The 22,327-nt window shown below is 37.9% G+C and overlaps 1 protein-coding gene across 2 annotated transcripts in view; it reads left to right on the top strand.

Moving 5' to 3' along the window:
* Positions 1-366: 366 nt before the first annotated feature.
* The window catches only part of SPATA20 (spermatogenesis associated 20), a 51,303-nt gene continuing 29,342 nt past the window's right edge, over positions 367-22,327 (top strand). Inside the window, exons 1-12 of one of the 2 annotated variants that reach the window (XM_087710020.1) lie at positions 367-615; positions 5,989-6,126; positions 8,670-8,734; positions 9,605-9,759; positions 9,847-9,990; positions 10,709-10,910; positions 11,003-11,133; positions 12,578-12,682; positions 16,524-16,598; positions 17,347-17,559; positions 19,538-19,730; positions 20,726-20,894. In XM_087710020.1, coding sequence (XP_087566146.1) covers positions 521-615; positions 5,989-6,126; positions 8,670-8,734; positions 9,605-9,759; positions 9,847-9,990; positions 10,709-10,910; positions 11,003-11,133; positions 12,578-12,682; positions 16,524-16,598; positions 17,347-17,559; positions 19,538-19,730; positions 20,726-20,894 — 1,685 coding nt within the window. In that variant the 5' untranslated portion in view covers positions 367-520. The remainder of the gene's footprint in view (positions 616-5,988; positions 6,127-8,669; positions 8,735-9,604; positions 9,760-9,846; positions 9,991-10,708; positions 10,911-11,002; positions 11,134-12,577; positions 12,683-16,523; positions 16,599-17,346; positions 17,560-19,537; positions 19,731-20,725; positions 20,895-22,327) is intronic. The other variant, XM_087710021.1, reaches the window with a different exon arrangement.

The raw sequence follows: 22,327 nt of genomic DNA on the forward strand, positions 1-22,327 counted from the left end.
TGCTTGTGCGCATTTTCAGCTCGGTTTTTGACTCCTGGCGACTGCCTGGACCAGTTTCCTTGGTAATATTTTGGGGGAAATGGTTTGCCGCGACCTGCTGCCTATGGCTAAAAAGGTCGAGTAGCCTAAAGTTACCCAGGTGGCTCTCAGCCTAAGGCAGGGCTAGATCTCACCATACCGCGGCTTCAAACCGCTACACCAAACTAGCCCCTTGAATAGGCATCCAATTTCCTTCAATATAAAGGCAGGGAGAGCCGATCCCCTTCCGCTCAGCCTGTCTCCCCCCCCCCTCCCTCGTCTAAGCGATTCTCCTCCTTTCTCTTGTCAAAACAGAGTTACACCCCCTTCGGTGACGCTGGGGCACGGCGGGGAAAATCTGGAGAGAGACTCTTATGGCGCGGCCGGCTCTGAAGAGAGACCCGGTGCTTCCTTCCCAATAGGCCCCGCTATCCCCGATCCCTACGCGCGCTTTTCGGCAACGCCCTTCGTTGCCCAGCAGCTTCTCCCGCCGGCGGAGACGATGATCTCCGCCCCCGTCGCGCTTTGGCGCCGCACAAGCTGTAGCCTGCTGCTCCGCCGCCGGCCCGGGCAGAAGCGGACCCCCTGGACGCGCAGGTATCGGGGCCGCGCCGCAGAAGAACCGAAAGAGAGGCAGGCTCTCCTTCGCCGCCCCAATTCCTCGGCCTCTTGCGTTATTTATGTATTTGTTTTGGTCCAGGCAGGTCACGTGCTGGCGGTGTTGACATGCAGATCTCGCGCGGGGTGGGGGGGCGGTGGGGGGGGGGGGACCAAAACAGATCTGGAGCAAAAAGAGGGAGGAGGAAAAAAGGTTTCTCTCCGGAGTCATTTTGGACTCCGCTTTCATTTGACACTGGGGCAACTTCTCTGTCGGGGCCAACTCTTCTGAACTGCGTAACGTTCGCTCGACCTGGAAGAGATTCTCTCTCTTCTATTGCCGTTTAGGAGACTCTGAGAAGGCGTGGCTAGTTTTGATCCAACCGGGAGATCTGGAGGAGTGATCTTGGCCGTTTGCATGTCTACGGCGATATCTAGGGTCCTGCTTCGGAAACCTCGCTGATGAGGTTTCCCGTAATGGTATGCATAGATTCAGTGGGACGTGAAGAGCAAAAAGACCCGTGTTCTGCAGGCAAAGTCTTATAGGACACACAACTGCCAGCTTTCTTTTTTTCTGGCACGCTGATCCACTTGGAAGCAGACTGGGAACTAACCTTTGGTCCTGCACCTGCCTCTTCTGTGACTCTGATACAAACTAGCCTTTTCAGGCCAATGTTGATTTTTGAGAACCAGTTAAATAGCTTTTCCTCCCATTGTTGCTCATTACCTTTTTTGCTACATCATTACTGGCGTCGTTTACTCCTCAAGTCATCTTGCCCAACTTCCCATCCCTTTCTCAAAAAGCTATGTAAATTTAGTCTCATGCTGAGCAAGCCATCCATTACAAAAATTGAAGGGTTAAATCAGTGTAGTGTTGGAATCTTTACCCTAAATGTCTTAAAATCTTATTACAGAAGAAACCTGGGATAAACATGCTCTAAAGAAAAATCAGTATTTAATATACTGATCTTTATTTAGAGCATGTATATCCCAGGTCACGCTGCTATGAATAATGATAACTGATACATTATAGTGACTTATAGCCACGTATACATAATTTTCATTACATTCAACTAGTATAATCATGTGGGCTGGAGAAAGATTGAAATTGTAGCCAAACACATCTAGGAGGTGTCAAGTTGGGAAGACTGACATTATAACCTAAAAAGTATATTTGTGTAAAACATTGTGTATCCAAGAATACCCTAAAAGATAAGTGAGTATTTTCTTTGGCTCTGAGGGATTCATGGAGTCAAAGGCCTTACATGCAATGAACGCACACATGCACACTTTACCAAAACTCTTTCCTTTGCTCAAATTCCAAAGGAGGAAGGCTTAAAAGGGTTCCTTTCTGTTTCCCACTCTTTGCCCGCTGTCTCCTAATATCTAGCATTTGTAGCCACTTTTTTCTGAAGTCCTCCTTATAAGGTCCAGTGAGTGAAGTACTAACATTAGGCCAGAGTTTCCTATAATCTTATACATAAATTCAGTGGGACCAGAAGAGCAAAGGGACCTGTGTGTATTCTGTAGGAAAAGTCTTACAGGTCACGAACTACCAATTTCCTTTTCTCTGGCACGCTGATCCACCAGGAAGCAGACTGGAATTAACCTTTAGTTTTAACATTAGGACAGAACATCAGATACCTTGATTTCTGCAGTGAAAAAAATCTTTGGCTCCTGATGGACCAAGGATGCTTAATAAATTAGAGATAGTGGCAACATCAAGGGATGACTTGACACCCCCTCCCTCTTTGACTTCCAGGGTGTTTACCGAAGAAGCAGAGATGCATTAAAGGCTCTTGGATGGCAACATACAGTTTGAGGATTGTGATTTGCCCATCACCGCTAAAGAAAAATCTCAGTGATATTTTGGGAGATAAAATTGAAATATTTATTTCAAATTTATGGGCTCTGGACTAAGGTTGTATAATACGCCTCACAGATATACTATAAACATGATAAATAATTTATCTGAACATAAGACAGAAGAGGAGAACTCAGCCAGCTAAGATTCCTCTCATGTTTCTGCAGGAAAAAAAAGGCAGATTCTATTATATAGTGAGAGAAAAAAAGAGGAAAAAACAGAAATAGTAGAAATAGTATAGTGCTATGAGACCACCAATATGGAAAATCACAAACTGGTTTACAATATCTAAAAAGATCTGGGGTTTTTCCAGAGGTCTTGGTTCAATACAGTGCTTTACTTCAGTGAATTCTTACTGCTAGTGATCCAGGTTACATTCTGGAATGTGGGTGGAGTCAGTGCCAGTTTGAAAATCCTCAGCTTGAATTTGTCAACCCTCCCAGGTAAACAAAGACAAGAAACACAACTAGAAGAACTAATTCTACTTTATTGTAAGGCTACATCAACAGAATCTTGCAAGAGTCTGAAGGTACAAACCTCCCACTTTTGAGCCATTTTTAACCATCTAGTCAATTAGGTTTTTCCCCCCTGACTGTTAAGCCACTGGGAGCTCCTGCCTCTCTTGCCTGATCGTTTCCTGGACAGCATCTCTACTCAGTCACCAAGGTCATCCACTCATTTCATTACAGATATGGATTAGTAATGATGGTAGAAATAGGCAAAGGTCTTTGAAAAGGCTGCAGGAGAGGCTGTTCTATCCCAGTTTTGAACTGTGGTAGTTCTGAACTATCTTAGAAAAGACTAAAGCATTTAGTTATATTTAATGAGGGGCTCTTTTTAAAGCTTAGGAATAGCAGACATTTGAATATAAAAGACTTCTGGACTCTCCAAAAGGGAAGGAAGTTTGACATTAGCATTGAGTTTAATTAAACATCTTCTATTTATTGTGGTGCTGGTTGATCTCAGACCTCACTTGTAGTTTCATGAGGTGTACATATATTTATTGATATTTATATCTCAGTTTTATTATTTTTTTAAATAACTTAATGTGGCAAACACACACAATATTCCCCCTTCCTCCTGTTTTCCAACAATAACTTTGTGAGGTGGATAGGGGTGAGAAAGGGACTGGCCCAAAATCATCCATCCGGCTTTCATGTCTAAGTTGGGATTATCTCCTGGTTTCTAGCTTAATGTTTTAATGACTAGACCAAACTGGATCTCAGGGAGTTAAGCTGCTGCAAATGATGAAATATTCATGATGAATGTCACACACATGACAAGGTTTCCCTACTTGCATCAGAGGTTGGGATGCACATATATGTGGGTGGCATTTCTATGCACTATATGTTTCATCAGTTTAGGTTACTAAGGGTTGCCATTGTACAACTTCAAGCAGCTGCTTCTATTATACTGGTATTGTCCACATTTAAGAGGTTCATTTCTTTCATTTGCGCAACTTCCCATAATATAGAGAGGATTTTTACCTAATGTTCTCAAGTGCTTGAAGTTTTATATGCATTTCCCCCAAATATGTGCAGTTTCTTCCAAATATTTGAGCCAAGAATAATGGATTTCGTGCATCAGAAGTACTATACATTATTGTTTTCTGTGCCCTAACAGGAATATGGTCTATGCGGACCTTGGCAGGCCACTAAGTTTGTTTTAAAATTTGGCAAGATTTCTTCTTACTTCGAATCTTTATAGCATTTAGAAAGTTTTAGACCCTTGAGGAATGATCAGCAACCCTACATAACAAGTGCAGATTACAAATATTCCTGAGAAGATTATGAGAGCAAGAGGCTGTTAGTATACCGAGCATAGAGTAGAGAATTTTATTTATAAAGCAAACAACAGGAATAAAATGAGTAGAAAGTTTAGGAATTATGAGGTTACTGTGGAGCAAGGGAAAGGCTTGAGATAAATGGGCACATTGGTAATTTTGAGAACTTCTTGTCACATTCATAAAATGGCTGCCAATGATAAAGCACCCATTTTTCAAATTGTAAGGATTGGAACTTAGCTTTATAGCACAGTAGCTTCTTAAACAAGCTGTATAGGTATAGCAAATGACAAAGTGTGCTGGGGGCAGGGCTGGAATATGATTCCTGCCTTCCCCAGTGCCCTCTGTACATGACTTAGGTGTCCAAACCTCACTTTCTTTCAACTCAGATGCTGGCTGAGAGCTGAGATGGTCTGAAGAGGCCTGAGGTAACTGAACTGAAGGCAGTAGTGGCAAAGCTGAAGCCCACCTGTTGCCTTCCTCATAAACATGAATATGAATTTTGGAGATACTATATCCTTTATGGTTGTTCTGGGAAGGGAATCTTTTCTGTAGTTTTTCCCCCCTTCCCTGTGGGCCCTCCTTCCTAGCTAATATGTAATAATGTATAATAAACTTTACCCTGGCCTCAGAAAGAGAGAACCAAATGAAGGATAAAAGCTGCTCACTCCATTAACAGCCTGAAATTAAGAAGACAGTTGATAATCAGTCTTAGTATGGAGATGATATAATAATTGGAGCAGCTTAAATTCTGTGACAATATTTAACATATCAGACAAGGACATTTATCTGTCCCAGGTCCTTGGAAAGGACTCAATAGTGGATAAAAATGATAAACCCAATGTAAAGATTTGTCTGACTGTGAAGCCAACAATAATAACAGCAAATTTATCATAATAATTTACCTTTAAATTACCTTAAAGAGCTCTTAGGTTCTTGGTTAGGACTTGAACTGTTAAGTTTTTACCAGTCCCAGACTGTGAATCAAATTGAAGATTGAATCTTAAATAACAACAACGAGAGGGGGGGGGAGACAAGAGAGAGACAGAGAGAGAGAGACAGACACAGAGAGACAGAGGGAGACAGAGAGACAGAGAGAGAGACAGAGACACAGAGAGACAGAGGGAGACAGAGAGACAGAGAGAGAGACAGAGACACAGAGAGACAGAGCGAGAGACATAGACACAGAGAGACAGAGGGAGAGAGAGGGAGAGAAACAGAGACAGAGAGAGAGAGAGAGAGGGAGAGGGAGAACAATTGAACAATGTGTTGAAACTTTAGGCTAAAAATAACTTCCTTCTGTTATGCTTAATTTGTGTAAATTCATGATTTATTCCCTGGAGCCTATGCAAGGAATTACCTTGGAAGGAAGCCTTTTTGACTGAAATCCACATGCCTACTGAGCCTAAAGTCTAGCATTAGGCCTCCTAGGTTCCTTTGTGATTTCAGTTTCCTTGCTTCCCTGCTTATTAATTGATTGATTCAGACAGGTTCGTTTGTTGGCTCTGCAGTTTTGAGTTGGACAAAATGCCAATTTGTTTGTTTGTGAATTCAGACGGGTCTGTTTCCTGGTAATGCAGTTTTCAATCTGATAAAATGCCCTTTGAGGAAGTTTATGCTGTACATTGAGTTAGAAACCCAACCTGGAATCCAATCCACATCTCACTGCTTGGACAAGAAACTGACCAAATTACCTTCTGTCTGTATTTGGCATTTCTTGTTTCAGGACGATCTTTCTGAGGACGACCTCAAGCATGGCCACAGGGGGGAAAGGCAGCCAGACCAGCAACAATCTCTATACTAACCGGCTCATCCATGAGAAATCTCCTTACCTCCTTCAACATGCTCATAACCCTGTTGACTGGTAAGGAATTTTGTTTTGCCTGTCTCTTACTAGGCAGAGGAGTGAAGTGAAATAGATAGGCTTTATTATTTCGGGATATCATCATGCTCTTCTTAAGAATCTACCATTTTCCTTTAACATTTCCAGCAGCCTCCAGATTTTACATTCTCGTCAAAACATTTTTCCTTCTGCAGCTCAGTCTGTATATATATTTATTTATTTATTTATTTATTTATCTATCTATCTATCTATCTATCTATCTATCTATCTATCTATCTATCTATCTATCTATCTATCTATCTATCTATCTATTACTTACTTACTTACTTACTTACTTACTTACTTACTTACTTACTTACTTTGTCATTCATGTACAAAATAACAGGAATAAGAATAAACATGAATAACAACACAGGAAATGAGTATAAATAAATGGGTATAGTAGGAAGGCATGTTAGGCACGCTGGTGCACTTATGCATGCCCCTACTCTCTCAACTTTCAAATCCAGATCCTAAGGTTAATTTCTCTTTTGTTTCTGATTTCCTGTTTGTAGCTTGTTTCTGAGCTCTTCTGGCTCATCTGCAAAGGAGATAAATTTCAGGTTAATATAATCATACCTGTTTATACTTCTTTCTTGTTACCTTTGCCTCACTCACTCACCAATTCTCCGCTATCATTGAGATTTGGATTTCCTCTTCCTCCTTCTCCTCGCCTATTTTTTATTTTATTCTGTTCCGCATATTAAGAGATTATATGAGACTGCCTAAGCCCTATTATTAAGTGCTAGAACTCAAAATTGCTGAAGGTTGGACAGATGGTGATTAGGGACAGTGACTGAGCTCTGCCTTGGATAATGAGCTAAGAGCTGACAAGTGCTGGGTATGAGGAGGTGTCAGCATCTCCTTAATTCATAAGTCTTTTCCAAGATTGAACCCAAGAAAACTTGCAGCACCTTTATGGAAGGGCCAATATACTTCTTTTCCTTTTCAGCTCTGAATTTGAAATGTATTTTGGTAAAGAACAAAAGGAATATTAAAACATCTTATTCAGAAAGTTGTTTTAGTTGTTTCTTTCATTTTAAATGTTTTATGTTGTATTGGGTTACAGTTAATCTTAAATTTTTAAAAAGTTGCCCATTGTGACTATTTGGGGTCAATCTTATTGGAAAAAATGGACTGTGACTGACTGCCTTGATCTGTATCTTGAGGTAAAATCTAAAACATTTAACCTGACTGAAAAGCTGAGACATCTCTGTAATTGATTTTAGATATCTTTTATTCTCTAAAACTTGAAGATCATATATATATAACAGGTGTCCTTTGTTAACATTTGAATTAGGATGTTGTTGAATTTTTTTGACAGAAGAACAAGGAGAAGAATTTTGAATTGTCAACGTTTTTGAAATTGTTTTGCTTCTGATATTCTTGTCTTAAGGTTTTGATGTTTTTCCCTTTCTTTCTAGAATAAATTTACATTTATATTATACTGTCTCGCTGATATAGTATCATATAGTAATTGTTTTCTTTAATACAATGCTCCTTGCTTTGGGGCTATCTTGGTTAGCAATCTTTTGTGCAAGTAAGATAGTAATAAATAGTAGTACACAATTTATTTTCTGATCCATGCATTTACTTACAACCAGATTTCTGCGTCTGAAAGTAACATGGCAGAATGAAAGTAACAAAGGCATTGCTGCACAAGATAATTTTATCTAAATGAGACAGCAGCAACCAATGATCTTTGCAACTTCTCTTGAATGATGTGAATTATGTAGTTAACAGTGACTGTTTTGTTCAATGATAAAGTAGTTGGAATAGAGTGGATGTAAAACATTTTTTTAAAGCTAATTTTTAATATGAGATTAGAATCCTGAAATCTAATTCTCTAAACCTATCTTCCAAGAATGCTCATTGAATGCTCATCATCAATAGGATGTTTCCCACTGTGTATCAATTAGATGCATAGTCTACTTTTCTTTCAACAGCTTAGGATAGCTAACATTCAGGTCTCATTTTAATTCCATCTTCACAACAGCTCCCGTACAAAGTAGATTAGGTGAAGAGAGTGTTTGGCTTGAAATTATTCTGTGAATTTTCATGAAGATGGATCTAAGTATGGGTCTGCCCAATCCCAGTCCAACACCTGACTGGCCAGAACACACTGATTGTTCACTACACAGCAAGCTACTTTTAATTAAAATTGTTTCATGGATACTTAAAATCAGCAGCAGCAATGAAATCAAATTCTAATTAAGTATACACTTGACACCTAACCTATGCTAAATTACTCTGTTCCCACTCCCTTTCAGACTGGAGACCAGCCAGGAGAGTTACTTTGGCATAGTTTCAGATCTTGTATGTTATTTCCTGTGCAAACAATTTAGGCAGCACTTTTTAGAATGTACATGGTTTCTTCTGCTTGACAGAGAATGCTGTCTTATATCAACATGCTTTTCAAGTAGTTAGAAAAGGCAGTAGCCACTTACCTACATTTAGGTATAGGTATATTACAAAGGAAACACTATAAAAAAATCCAGCTTCTTTCTTTCCTCAATTTTCCTCAGGTATCCATGGGGCCAGGAAGCCTTTGATAAGGCAAAGCGAGAGGACAAGTTAATATTTCTGTCAGGTAAAAATGAATGTATGATATGCGCCTTTGAGCTTACAGATAAAAACAATACTATACCTTTGAGAGCAGTTTGAAATCCAAGTGAATAAACTTGTGAATAAAGGAATAAATGTTGTTCAAAGCAGATCTTCAACTGCTCAATATTTTTTTTTAATCTTTTTTTTTCTGAGGGAAAATGCGAAGCCCATCTTTCTTTTTTTGTTCTAAAAAATATGTTTCTTTATATACAGATTGCTTCTATAATGTGCCAACCCCACCCCCCTCAATACCAGTATATGAACTCTGGGCCTGGGAGCAAGTTTTTTCTGGAACGGCAGTAGAGTGGGCACCACCTGTATCTCTGGGAGGGGGGATGCTGTTTGGAGGGCAGCAACGGTGACAGAGAAGGCATGTTTCCTCAATCCCACAAATGATAATATTTAATTGAGGTTACATGTAGCAAACAAGGAAACATTCAGCATTATCATTAATGATATTTCCAGATTGCTTTTCCTGGTTGTACAATTTTCAAAATCTTTTTACAAAACTTCACTATCATAGTTTTTTCTTAAATATCCAAATCACATTTATTCAGCAATCTTTTACTATTATGCTAGTATTATTACTTCTTAGGAATAATATTTTCTCATTTTTTGAAAACATATATGGGGTTAGAATCACTAACATTGCTTATTGGAGCAATTCTTGTTTGATCTGCAGTTCTTGTTCTTGTTTTGCTCAATCCTTTAAATGTGCTGAGGGAGATTGTGTGTGAATCTCTTCTTACACTCCCATTCTGTCCCCATCCCGTGGACTTAAAACCAACACTTTGGAAGCTATGGTTAATCAATTTTTTCATAAGTAATTTTTTTTAATTGATACTTTTTTCAGTTGGCTATTCAACTTGCCACTGGTGTCATGTTATGGAACAAGAATCCTTTCAGAATGAAGAAATTGGTCAGATTTTGAATGAGAATTTTGTGTGCATCAAGGTGGATCGTGAAGAACGTCCAGATGTTGATAAAGTTTACATGACCTTTGTGCAGGTGGGGAGTTAGAACGTAGAGAAAACTTGGTTATTTCCAAAACATATGTGAAAGGAATCTAATCCATCTCATTCTGTTTCACTGCAGGCAACCAGCAGCGGAGGTGGTTGGCCAATGAGTGTATGGTTGACTCCTGATCTCAAACCATTTGTAGGTGGAACTTATTTCCCACCTGAAGATGGAATTTATCAGGTTGGCTTTCGGACTGTTCTGCTTCGCATCCTAGAGCAGGTATGGGATTCAGTATCCGCAATTGTAATAAGATGAATGTGTTGTTGGAATAACACATGAGAGATTAAGCCACATGATAGTGCCAATTTTGAGCTTTTACTCAAAGGGCTTATAAGAGAAAATGTAATGAATGAGAAATTTTAGCTTAAGCCCAGGGACAACAGGATTTAAGGAGAGAAACTTAGTTATAGATAGAACTTTTTAACGGAAAATATTCCATGGGTAGAAATCCATTTTGGTTAAAACAAAATATTTTAAATATTTTACATAATGTTGCATGTCTCTGAAGGCAGGTAATACATTAACAAAAATGTCAGCAAACATTTTTGTGGATTAAAAATTCATGTAATGAATTTTTTTCTATGTGTTCATGATGCAGTAACTTAGAGCATCTCATTAACTAGGCTTATACATTAGCTCATTTAATCTGTGTTTATTGAAGGAACTGTAGGTTGAGATCGTACAATATTCTAACAAGTTATGACATATAACTGTAATGGTTCAGTTTACGTGGGAACAAACATATAAAGTATATGTAAAAACTCAGTTGGATTGCCCCTAATGCATTGCTATCTCATTTTTAAATTGATATGTGAGAAGTAGCATCTATGATGTCAAACCATTTTCTAAAGCAACTTGAAAAGTTATGTACTATCTAGATGAGGCATGGATAAAGAGCAGCAAACTATGACTTAGATATCTTCTCCCCACTCCTCAGTGGAAACGGAACAAAAGTACCCTTTTGGAAAACAGCCAGAAAATCTTATCTGCACTGTTAGCTAGGACTGATGTTGGCGTTCGAGGGGATGAAGCACCCCCTTCCTTAAAAGAAGTGACAACCCGATGTTTCCAACAACTATCAGAGACTTATGATGAAGAATATGGTGGATTCTCAGAATCTCCCAAATTCCCTACCCCAGGTTAGTTCAAGATTGTCTAGCTATTTCTGTAGGAAGAGCTACTATTACATAAACAACTGACTAATGTTCATTACTGTTTTCTTTTATTCCAGTTAATTTGAATTTTCTCTTCTCCTATTGGGCTCTTCAACGGTCAAACACTGAAGGAGCACGAGCACTTCAGATGGCCCTGCATACACTCAAGATGATGGCATATGGTGGTATTCATGATCATATTGCACAGGTAAAATCGTAATTTGAAACTTTTCATTAAAGAATTCAGAAATAATATTTGTCAGGGTCTGGTAGTAGTCTCTACTGTTTGTCTGCCTGTCCTTCTCTTTCCAGTTTACATTTGTGATTTCATAAATCTGCTTTCCACTTTGAGAAGGTAGATAAAAAGTCTAATTAACAAATACAAAATTGCCTTTGGAATCTAATAATTCTTAAAAATTGTGGCACACTTTTGCATTCTAAAAATACTCCAAAATGCAGTTTGTTTAAAGCATTTTTTTCCATATTTTACTTTGATAGAATCCTCTTTCTTGAGTCCCATTTGTTTTTTCTTATGGGGAATGAAGAGTTTAACCAATCCTCCCTTTCCAGTGTAATCATATCATACATAGCTTGCTAAATAGCTGGTTTGGTGGTGTTTGTAATTGGAAGGATATTGCAAAGGAAGAACTGTCTAAAGATGGTCTCACTAGTCTCCCCCACCACATTTTAATTTTGATTGATTGAGTTGAAATCTTTCCTTAGTATACACAAACTTCTTCCAAGATGATCTCTTCAAAAACTGATCCTTCAGAATATTATAGGAAAAAAAAGTCTGAACATTTCTGAATTTTGTAGAAATAGACAAGTTGAGACATCCAAATATCTCTTCAAATGCCTTCATTGCTACCTACCAAGTGGTAGCCTGTGTCATCTTTCTTGTCTGTTGATTCCTTTACTGTTAATAGCTGATCCCAAACTTTGAGGACTCCTTTAGTAGATCATTTTAGCATGTGAATGAACTAATATGCTCCTCCCTACTTATATTAAAATCTTCTCTATTGATTTCTACGGCAATCTTCACTTTGTCCATGGAGATCTTTAAAAATAGCTTCACAGTATAATTCAGGAAATAACCTGTCTAAGATAGCCTTTAAAAAAAAAACACCTATTCTCCCATTCCCTTTTTCAATTGCTCCATCAGTCCTGAATTTTAATTGTTATGAGAAATGACTTTTAGATGATTGATTTGGAAATAGAATATATGTTTTGTTGAAGTGACAGATTCTAGAAAGATAAACAAAAAATGAAGAAGTTTGTTTCCTGGAACTTTTACTGCATTGCCAGCCATCATATTGTGGTTTGCCAAATCCGATGTTTACTATGCTTTTACTGTTTTATTCCCATCCAATGTATTGGCTAGTAGATATTTATGTTCTGTGTATGAGTTAAATCATTGCAGATTGTGATGAGACTGACTTGCACTGACAGCTCCGTATTACCATTAGGCCACATCCACCAAATGATTGTGATCATTTGGTGACTAATGAAGTAATTGGCCTGATCAGTAAGCTCTCAAAATTATTCATCTTCTTGTTTTGTACTGTCTGTGTAGAAGATTGAATCCTAATTCTTACATGGCAAAAATAATGAAAATATTTTTCTACACTCCCCCATCCCCAATTCTTCTGCAGGGGTTTCATCGCTACTCAACTGACCAACGTTGGCAGGTCCCTCATTTTGAAAAGATGCTGTATGATCAGGGTCAGCTGGCGGTAGTTTACGCCAGGGCATTTCAGGTATTCCTTAGTAAAATATTTTGGCTACCATATTAAGGTCTGAAAGAACTGATGAATTAACTCTGTTTATTTGAGTCAGAAAGCAAATTGTAATGGTGCCCAGAAAAAAAAAAATTGGGTGACTCTCATGTTTTCATTAACTTTCTTTCTTGCTGATTTAGATGAATGGCAAAGTGAAAGTTACACTTTTACCCAAGAATAAATCTTTTGATGCTTAGGGTTAGGGTTAGGGTTACTGTTGTGGAACAGTAATATTGGGGTGAATAGAGAACCTACTTTTCAATGTGGCAGAGTTGATCAATCTTGGGGGAAGTATATTTTCTTGAATCTGGAACAGTTGAGCTTCAGATTAGTCTTTGATATTTGAACGAGAATATGTTATTATTAATGATTAGGGTGCATCATTGAATCCTTTTTAATGTTAGAGTATATTCTCCACTTACTGCTGAGTGAACATGGAGATAACCAAGAATTGTGGGGCAAAAAGAGGAGGATGAGGCAAGAAGAAGCTATTGTAGACTGACATTTAATTTATTTATGTCAGTTCTTGCATCCAGAATTCATTTATTCAGGTACAGATAGAACAGAGAAGAAAGGTTTCTTCTTTCCTTTGTTCTTTTTATGACATCAATGACAATTAAGGGGAATACTGATATTTTTGATATAGCTTCCCTATGCCGCCATTGTTCCTTACTGCTATTATTTTTAGCAATAATTTTGGCACCCCAATGTGATATGAAAAGCAACATTTAGACATATCACTTGGAACATTACAGAATAGTCAGTATTTACATATCGTTGTTGAGAGGAGGAAAAATACCCAAAAAGCAGTTCACTGGTGTGGAGAATATTGCACTTTCTCTATGCAAATGTGTTCTGGGATTAAATGAATTTGCTTAGTACTCCAGCCAAAATTACCTCTTATGAATTTTTGGGATGTTAGCACCGTAACCCAGGTAGCACAGTGTTATAGTACTGTAAAGGTGCCTGACACTTCCAATATTATTTTCACATGTGATTTCCAAGTATCATAAATGTGTCCATCCACTAACACAATGGACTTCATAGTCAAAGGCAAACACTGATAGGGGAGGATTTTTTTGTCATCTAAAGAGAAACTAAATCAGAATTAAATGATACAAGACAGCCCTTGTCCCATTGGGTCATTTTTTCAGAGATATTTCCGTACCAGTTTTTTCAATGAATAATGATAGAGCTTCTAATGTACTTTTTTCTTCAACTGGAAAAGTTGGGATACTTTCAGATATATATCTGCCTTGAAAATAGTCATGTTGAACTGTATAACACAAACATCAGCACAAGAAATGTTTTATGCCATTTTGTATTATGTCATAAACCGCTTTGTGATAATGTTGTAATAATAAATACTGAATTTTGAACATATTCTATAAGTTAGCTCATTTGAGGTACCTTGGTTCAAAAGGTTTTGTCCTTATGGTGCCCCGCTAAAGTTTTATAGAAATCAATTTTAGTAGTATATAGATCTTTCATTCTTCACTTTATGTTAGCAATATGGCAGGATACCTTTTGGTTTGTAGCTTTTACAACAGAACCCACATAATTATATGATATCCCTTTGTTCTTCAAAGTCTCTTTCCAGATTTTAGTTGTCCTTCATAACTAGTTTGTTTGCTTTTCAAAAACATCCTATGGTTAATTCTACTATTTATAATGCCATTCCTTCTCTTGAAGCAATGCAGATATGTACAAATAAAAATGCACTTGAGTTGTTAGATCCTGTAGAAATCCTGAAATGCTTTAAAATAGATAATATTAGAATTGTACTAGAGGATATATGAAATATATGATAGGACATGCATTTGTTTAGATTTTGTAAAAATAAATTGGAGTCACCAGGTTTCAAATCCATGATTACCATGATATTACAATATGTATTAAAAGGGATTTTTGCTTGTTTGTTTTTACTTCATGCTGCTTAAAATTACAAGAGCGATAGTTTTTAAAGCTGACTATTCCTCATTTTAAATGAAAATGGTAATTCATTTCACAAATATTCTGTCTTTTGTGGCATTGTATACCTCAAAGTTGGGTCTGTAACCAATTACTGTTTGTTTATATAGAGCACAAGGCCTTTTCCTGTAGCAGTATTTTTTTTTGCAAAATAATCTCCCATAAAAGGTGTACCAAACATGTTCCCTTAAAATCTTCTGAGCAGCTATATTTTTGTTTTTCACTTTCAGGTTTTGTGGGAAACAGAAATTGAGGCATAACTCTTGTTTATGTTAGTTTACAACTATGTTTCATTATGGGCTAAGAAATACTAATATTTTAATATATTTATACTCTGGTGCTATGGAAATTTATGGAGAGTATAGTTCTTAGGCCCACACTCCACAGTCTCCAGAGGCCTAAGCATCCTGCTCACTTTTCCTTATTGTCGGCTGATCAGATAAACGGGAACAGATTGCTGTGGTAAAGGATGAAAGTACAGAAGCTTATAATTATTTGGAGTTCTTTATCAAAATGTCTGTTTTCCTTTTATTAGTATCAGCAGAAAATAGTGATCATTTAATTATTTGTATTTATTTATTTGTAAAATGTATTGGCTTCCCATCATAGCATAGGGTAACTCTTGCAGTAAATTAATAAATGAATATATAACTATTGATGCAATGCTATTGTATTGATGAATTTTAATTGTAAGTTGTGTGATGGCTCTTTTGACACAAATAGATTGGATAGCCATCCAGTGATTGACTGTACATATGACACTTTTGTTAACATTTTGTGTGAAGAATTATGGCTGAAATGAGCATGGGTAGAGAAGAGAGCTTAAGGATAAACCATTTTTCTTTCTCCTACCCTGATTTTAATTGGTCTTTATCAAGTTCTGCAGATGGAGTTCAAAAAGGATTTCCAACTGTGAAATTCACAAGAATCTACAATTGGCCAAATCTCAGAACTCGATTTAATCAGGAGACTTTTCTACGTTAATTTAAGTAGTAATATTTGTGAAGTATATTCTTATGGATTTAAGATTATAATGATTCCATGGTTGTCTGTATACTTAGGATTTCCAGCACGGTTTCTACCCGGTTTTGCCCCAACCTGACATACTTTTTTAACAGAACTTTTTTATGTATTTAATTTTAAGGAAACAGGCAAGCTGCAAAGCAAAGCATTGGCCTTTAATAATATCTTTATTTGCAAGATTACTTGTTTTGCTCCATATGGGCTGTATTCTTAGAAACCAAAAATGGATATTGATGATTCCAGCCTATTACTTTATTGGAAATTTGCCACCTGTTCAGGAAACAAAAAAATAACTGTAAAACAGCAAAATAAAGAAATAGAGTGGGGGTAGGCATAATTACTTTGTCTTCTAGTAGATGGGAATATTGGGTCTGGTTGCTTTCCACCTTAATAGCTGTTTTAGGAATCGTCAAGCCCTGTGTCCTTGAAGCTTTTGATATTAATCCTACAGCAGTTTTTCAACATTCTAAATATGCTTATTGGCCAAATTCCATATCACGTATAAGTTTAAGTGGTTTTAAAAGATTAAATGTGAGCTATTACAGCTGAGAAATATCTAATATTCTCAGGTGTGAAATAAGAATAGTAAACATCATCTCAGGATGTGATTGAATTGTGTAACATTGCAACATGTAAATGATATCTTTTCAAACTTCATATTCTGGCCTAGATATTAGACAACCTGTGGTTTCATGGTTTTGTATAAAACTTCTCCTTACTCCCATTTTGTCTTTTTACATTGTTTATTCTAAAAATAGAATTATTGCATAGTGTTTTCCTTCCAATTTCATTTTTCTGGAATAATGTTTTCTTGTATTTTGTGCAGATTTCTGGTGATGAATTCTTTGCAGACACGGCAGCAGATATTTTGCTTTATGTTTCTCGGGATCTGAGTGACACTGTAAGGTTTACTGCTACTAGATGATGATAAGCTGCTGAGTTGCCTGCAACACCTGGAATAAATGTATCTATGGTTAAAATGGGTTGTCAAGACCAAGGCAATTGTGCCATATTTACCCAGCTAAGGATGACCAGTTCTGCAGATGTGTTCTAGAACAGAAAACTCAAAAATTTTAAAGTAGGGTAGAGACTGGTGGTTTAAAGCAGAGATTCTTTACTTAGGAATGTGTTAATTTTAATTTCAGAAATGTGAAAGAATGTATCTAAATTTTGTTCCTCCTACTTATTTATACATGGTTATATTGTAGAAAGTTCCTAGTTTTTTAAAGAAAATGTCTAGTTTTTTTTTTCAGGCAACATTCTTTATTTTTGCCTCTGAAGAATAGGTTAACATCTGGACCTATTGCAGACATCACGCATTCCTAAATTTCATATGCCTGATAACAATCCACGCTGAGTGAGAATAACGGTGGCATAACTGTACGAAATAACTTTATCTAAATGAGATGCCACCATCTCTGTCTCTCAGTCAATCACATGCTCACTTTGCAAATATTTCATTTAATAACCTGGCCATTGGAACAAGATTATTCAACAAGGAATGGGTATATTGGGCAGCCTCAGGAGTGAAAAAAGGAGACTTCTCAATCAGTCCCTTTTCTTAGGCAGATCTTACCACCTTGCATATATACTTTAAAAATTGGGTTATACATTAAAGTCTATGATATTGTTAATTCTTTGGTTTTCAGTCAGGAGGGTTCTACAGTGCAGAGGATGCCGATTCATATGCTACAGTCCAATCAGAGAAAAAGCAAGAGGGTGCATTTTGCGTATGGACGGCTGAAGAGATTCGACAGCTCCTGCCAGACCCAGTTGAAGGGATCCAAGAGGAAAAAATTGTGGCAGATGTTTTCATGCATCACTATGGAATGAAGGAAGATGGCAATGTGAATCCAATGAAGGTACAATTGGGAAGGGTTGGCTTAGAGGACCTCTAAGAGTGGGAAAGTTGAGTCCCTTATTAGTGACAACACATGTGCTAGCCCAGGGGTCCTCACCAAGGATCCTCAACCACCCCAACCATGATCGGGCCTTCGGAACCAGGAGGCAGAAGTGTTGGTTGAGCACATGCATGCATCCTTACTTGCACGAGTAGCAAGTGAATGTGCGCATGTGCTCCATTTGCACAAGAAGTGGGTGTGCATGCCTGGCACTTGCGCAAATGGAGCACTTGTTTGCTGCTCACACGGAACTGTCCCTTATTTCCTTCCCCTCCACTCTGCAAAGTAGGAAAGGTTGGGGAACTGTGTGTTCACCAACAGGTGACTGTGTCTTGCTGGGCACAGGATTCTGAGTTCTGATGAGACACTACTCTTTCTAAGATCTCAGAATTCAGGATCACTAGTTCTTCTCAAAGCTGATAGGATACTAGAAGTTTTCATTATTGAAATAAATATCCAGTTGTCTTGCCCCCTTTTTAATTCTCTTATATACTAAATACAGGTAGTCCTTGTTTAGTAACCACAATTGAAACTGTCAGCTCAGTCATGAAGTGAAATGATTGCTAAGAGAAACTATGATTGTGCTTATGGTCTTAGCTTCCCTTTGCTTTACAGACTTGCAAAGATTGTAAATGCAAAGATTGGTCATGAAGTTGCTTTCCCATCATAGTTGTAACTGTGAGTGATTATTAAATGAGGCAGTGATTAAACAAGGACTATCTATATCCATGAGTTGTTTATTAATAAGGCTTGCCTTGAACTATAACCTTGAGATCAGTTAAATGTTACCTAAGACAGGCTTAGGGAAATCAGCAGCAACAAGTTGCTGGTTCTAATTAAGAATTCTCACTTTTAGGGCATGCATTTGATAGCTTTATTTGTTTTGTCCTGATTGTATTGAACTATGTTGTGTTTAGCTAATTCATTGAGGCTATCCATTTTGTTTTGTTTTGCTCTGGGAGCAAACTATCAAGGGAAACTGACATATCTAGATGATCCCACAGAGATAAAGATCAGACAATGTTGCATCCTCAGTTGGTCATTCTAGGGAGGAAGAAAATGGTAGGGGAAAGTCCTGTGGTGCTGCAAGATATTCATAGGGTTCTTTGTTTAAAAAATATTCAGTCAGTAGTTGCTATGTAAAATAAGGCAATACTAGTTGATTAAAAAGTTGAACTTGAACTTGAAAATGAATTTCACTATTTGATGCTCCCAAAGTAGTGAAAAGGCTTTATAGGTAATTTGGTCTTTTGACAGAAGAGAATAATTACTTAAGGAAGTCCAGGAACAGTGGTGGGTTGCAGGCGGTACGCCCCGGTACAGGCGTACCGGAGCCTACCTGGAACACCAGGTGCTATTCTGGTACGATGCTCTGGAGGGCCTACCCACCCGCCCGAGCTCCTTTCCTGTCTTTTAAAGCGTTTGGCGCTTCCGCGCATGGCGCATGGTGTATACAACACCTGTGCGACACTGAGCAGCTGGAGCGTCATGGAGGCTTGCGGAGGCATCGCTGGCAGATACAATGCATGTGTATGCTATGTGCGTGTGCTGCCCACATCCATCTGGACGCCACCAGGCCGATTGGAACAGGATCCGGAACTCACCACTGTCCAGGAAGGACTATTTTCTTTTGATAAGGTCATGACAGTGTTGTGATAGATGAAGTAGTTAGGGATATTCAAACTTTTTCCAATGGCAAAACCTTTGCAATATTTAAGAAATCTTTTAAGCACCTCCCCTAACTGCAGAAATAATGCCCATGTTAAAAAAAATCAAACACACACACACACACACACACACACGAATAATATTGGATGAAATCAGTAAAAATTTCCCATCTGAGAATATTCCATTGATGGGTCACATCATATATATCATTCTACCATGTAAGGGCTTAAGGAGGCTTTCTTTATTTTTTTACACTGATCTTCTATTTCAGGACCCTCACAATGAATTAAAAAGAAAAAATGTTCTGATAATGCAATATTCCCTGGAACTTACAGCTGCCCGATTTGGACTGGGGCTGGAAGAGTTGAAGACGTTGCTAGTTAAAAGTAGGCAGAAACTATATAAGGCACGAACTCAGAGGCCACGGCCCCATCTGGACAGCAAGATGCTGGCATCCTGGAATGGTGAGGTTTGTTCTTTTGCATGGAGCTCAGTAACAAACACCCTTACCAAACTGCCTGGAAGACTTCTGTGAGGGGAGAGCAGTATATTCGTTGCCATAAATTCTTCCATTGTGCGGCCGTTCAAGGGAAATAATTTGGTGAGCAGACTTAACCACACCTGATAAGCCTGCTTCTGTGGTGTTAGAAGAATAGTTTATAAAATCATTGAAGTCAGCTAGTTCTTTTTTTCCTCTTCTGGTTTTTGATCTTTTGCTCTTTTTTCTTCTGGCCAAAAATATTCTGGAACAGTTTATTGAAACTGTTTTGGCAGCAGGTGGCAGTAGCACCTTTTTCCTATTCCCTTGCAGCCAAAAAAACAAAACAAAAAAAAACCCCTTTGTTAATCCATGAAGGTGTTTATATTATTGTAGTTTTTCACATTATATGACTATAGAGGGAGCACTTCTCTCCTTTATGAAATGAAGATACTTGAACATACTATATATAATGAAAAAATAATAGACCAGCTCACTTGCTCTCTGTCCTGGTAATGTGTGTGCCGCCCAAATGGTTCCAGAATTCTCAGGTAAGCTTTCTTAAATCTTCCATTTAAGTTTCTAAATTCATTTTTTAAAAAAGTGCAGGAAAAACATTTCAGAGCCAAGAAGACCTACTGATTGGTGATCTTTGCAGGGTATTATTTTACCAAGCCCTAACGTCTGCGAGTGAATCATGTGGATCATGAGTGATGAAAATACTGTCCATTTCTTTTTTTTCCTGAATCACTGATTAAGAGCAAAAGAAAGCATATAAAATAATGCTCTGATCATGTGACAAGTGAAGCATTTGAGAAATGATAATTTGCTTTTACCTGTCTTCAGCATATGTGAAAAGAGCCATTTTAAGGAAGAAGTGATAATCTAGGAGGAGACTTATTCTGGCTCAAAAGAAATACAGGTTGAATATTCTGAGGGTATGAATTCAAATGAGCAGTCTCCCACTAATTTGCTTTCTAGGACTGATGATCTCTGGCTTTGCTCAGTGTGGAACCATCTTAGGCAAGAAAGAATACATTGACCGAGCTGTATGTGCAGCTTCCTTCCTGCAAAACCACATGTTTAATGCCAGCAGTGGAAAGCTCCTAAGAACCTGTTACCAAGGACAAGGCAACACAGTGACCCACAGGTAAGTTACAGGCAATCCCAGGCACTACAATGCCATCAAACAGAAGAAAACATGGACCAAGGGAAAATGGGGCTTACCTCAGGCATGGACTACCTGCTGTAAATGCTGAGGTTCTGATTCATCCTCCTGGATCCAGTTAAAAATATTAATTAATAGGCACAGGGAAAGATTTGTGCTCAGGTCCATGCAGAATTGTTGCCAACTAAAAGCAAAACTGTACTGGGATGCATGAATAAATACCCTGGCCTGAAAAATAAAACCCATACATCTTTCTTACACAAATACGTAGCCACTGCATTTTTGTTTCTGTAATACTGAAAGAAGTATGGATGAGAAGAGGCAGTTCATATTGGAGAATGGTAGACCTAGAATTTTCCTGGGGAGAGAAACCAGTGAAGCTGAAAATTAAAACATCTAAAGGCATGCTAGGCAGATGTGGCCTATATATACTTCTTTTAATCTTATACATCTGGACATGAAATTTGGAGTTTCCAGCCTGGGTTTTTTCCCCTCACTTGATCCTCGGCTATATCCTTAAACAGGTTACCGTATCTGAGCTACAAAGATACAGTTGACATTTAGATGGTACAAAAGACTTTTCTGCCAACCGGGAAGTCCAGATATCACAGCCATACTTAAAACGAGAAACAAATCATATTCTAAAGAACAAAATGATAAAATTCTCACTAATATCTAGACTAGCTTGAATTAGCAGCACAATATCTGGACTTAGTAAGTATAAGGAATTTATTATTATTATTTGTTCTTGGTATTGTTTTTTATTGTTCTTATTTTTTAATAACCTAGTGGAGAGAGTAATACTTTTGCTTACATGCTCAACCTGCTTTGTCTACACCAATCTCACGGCCCCTTCATGGAGACCGAGTACCCAGTAGGCAAACACTACTATTCTTGGCTGAGGTTGAACAGAGGATGGTTTACATTTGAGATGGCAATTTTCAGGTTGCACTTCTAAAATAAGTACTCTAGAGCTTCAGTATTTAAATGATAGCAGCGTTTCACTGCAGACCTGGAGAGTATGCTGATCATGTATAACCATATTGATAGAAATACAGTATGCCTAACTTGTAATGATAGCTATTAGATAATGCCACAGTATACTGATAATATGGTTTTATACAGGTAGTCCTCGCTTAACAACCACAATTGGGATAAGAAATTGCTGCTAAGCAATACAGTCATTAAACAAGACATCATGTGATCATGGCTTGCAATTTTACTGCTGGTTTCTCCATTGTCTCTACTTGTTGAAATCCAGCTGTGAAGCACACAAATGGTGATCACATGATCACAAGCACACTGTAATGATCATACGTCTGAGGATTGGTCACAAGTAACTTTCAGCACATCATAACTTTGAATGATCACTAAACAGGGCTGTTATTAAGTGAGGACTACCTGCACCATATATT

This window comes from Thamnophis sirtalis, unplaced genomic scaffold, assembly GCF_051295495.1.
Source record: "Thamnophis sirtalis isolate CommonGarterSnake01/CBP01778 unplaced genomic scaffold, rThaSir2_p1.2 scaffold_3, whole genome shotgun sequence".
In the NCBI taxonomy this organism is placed as follows: Eukaryota; Metazoa; Chordata; class Lepidosauria; order Squamata; family Natricidae; genus Thamnophis; species Thamnophis sirtalis.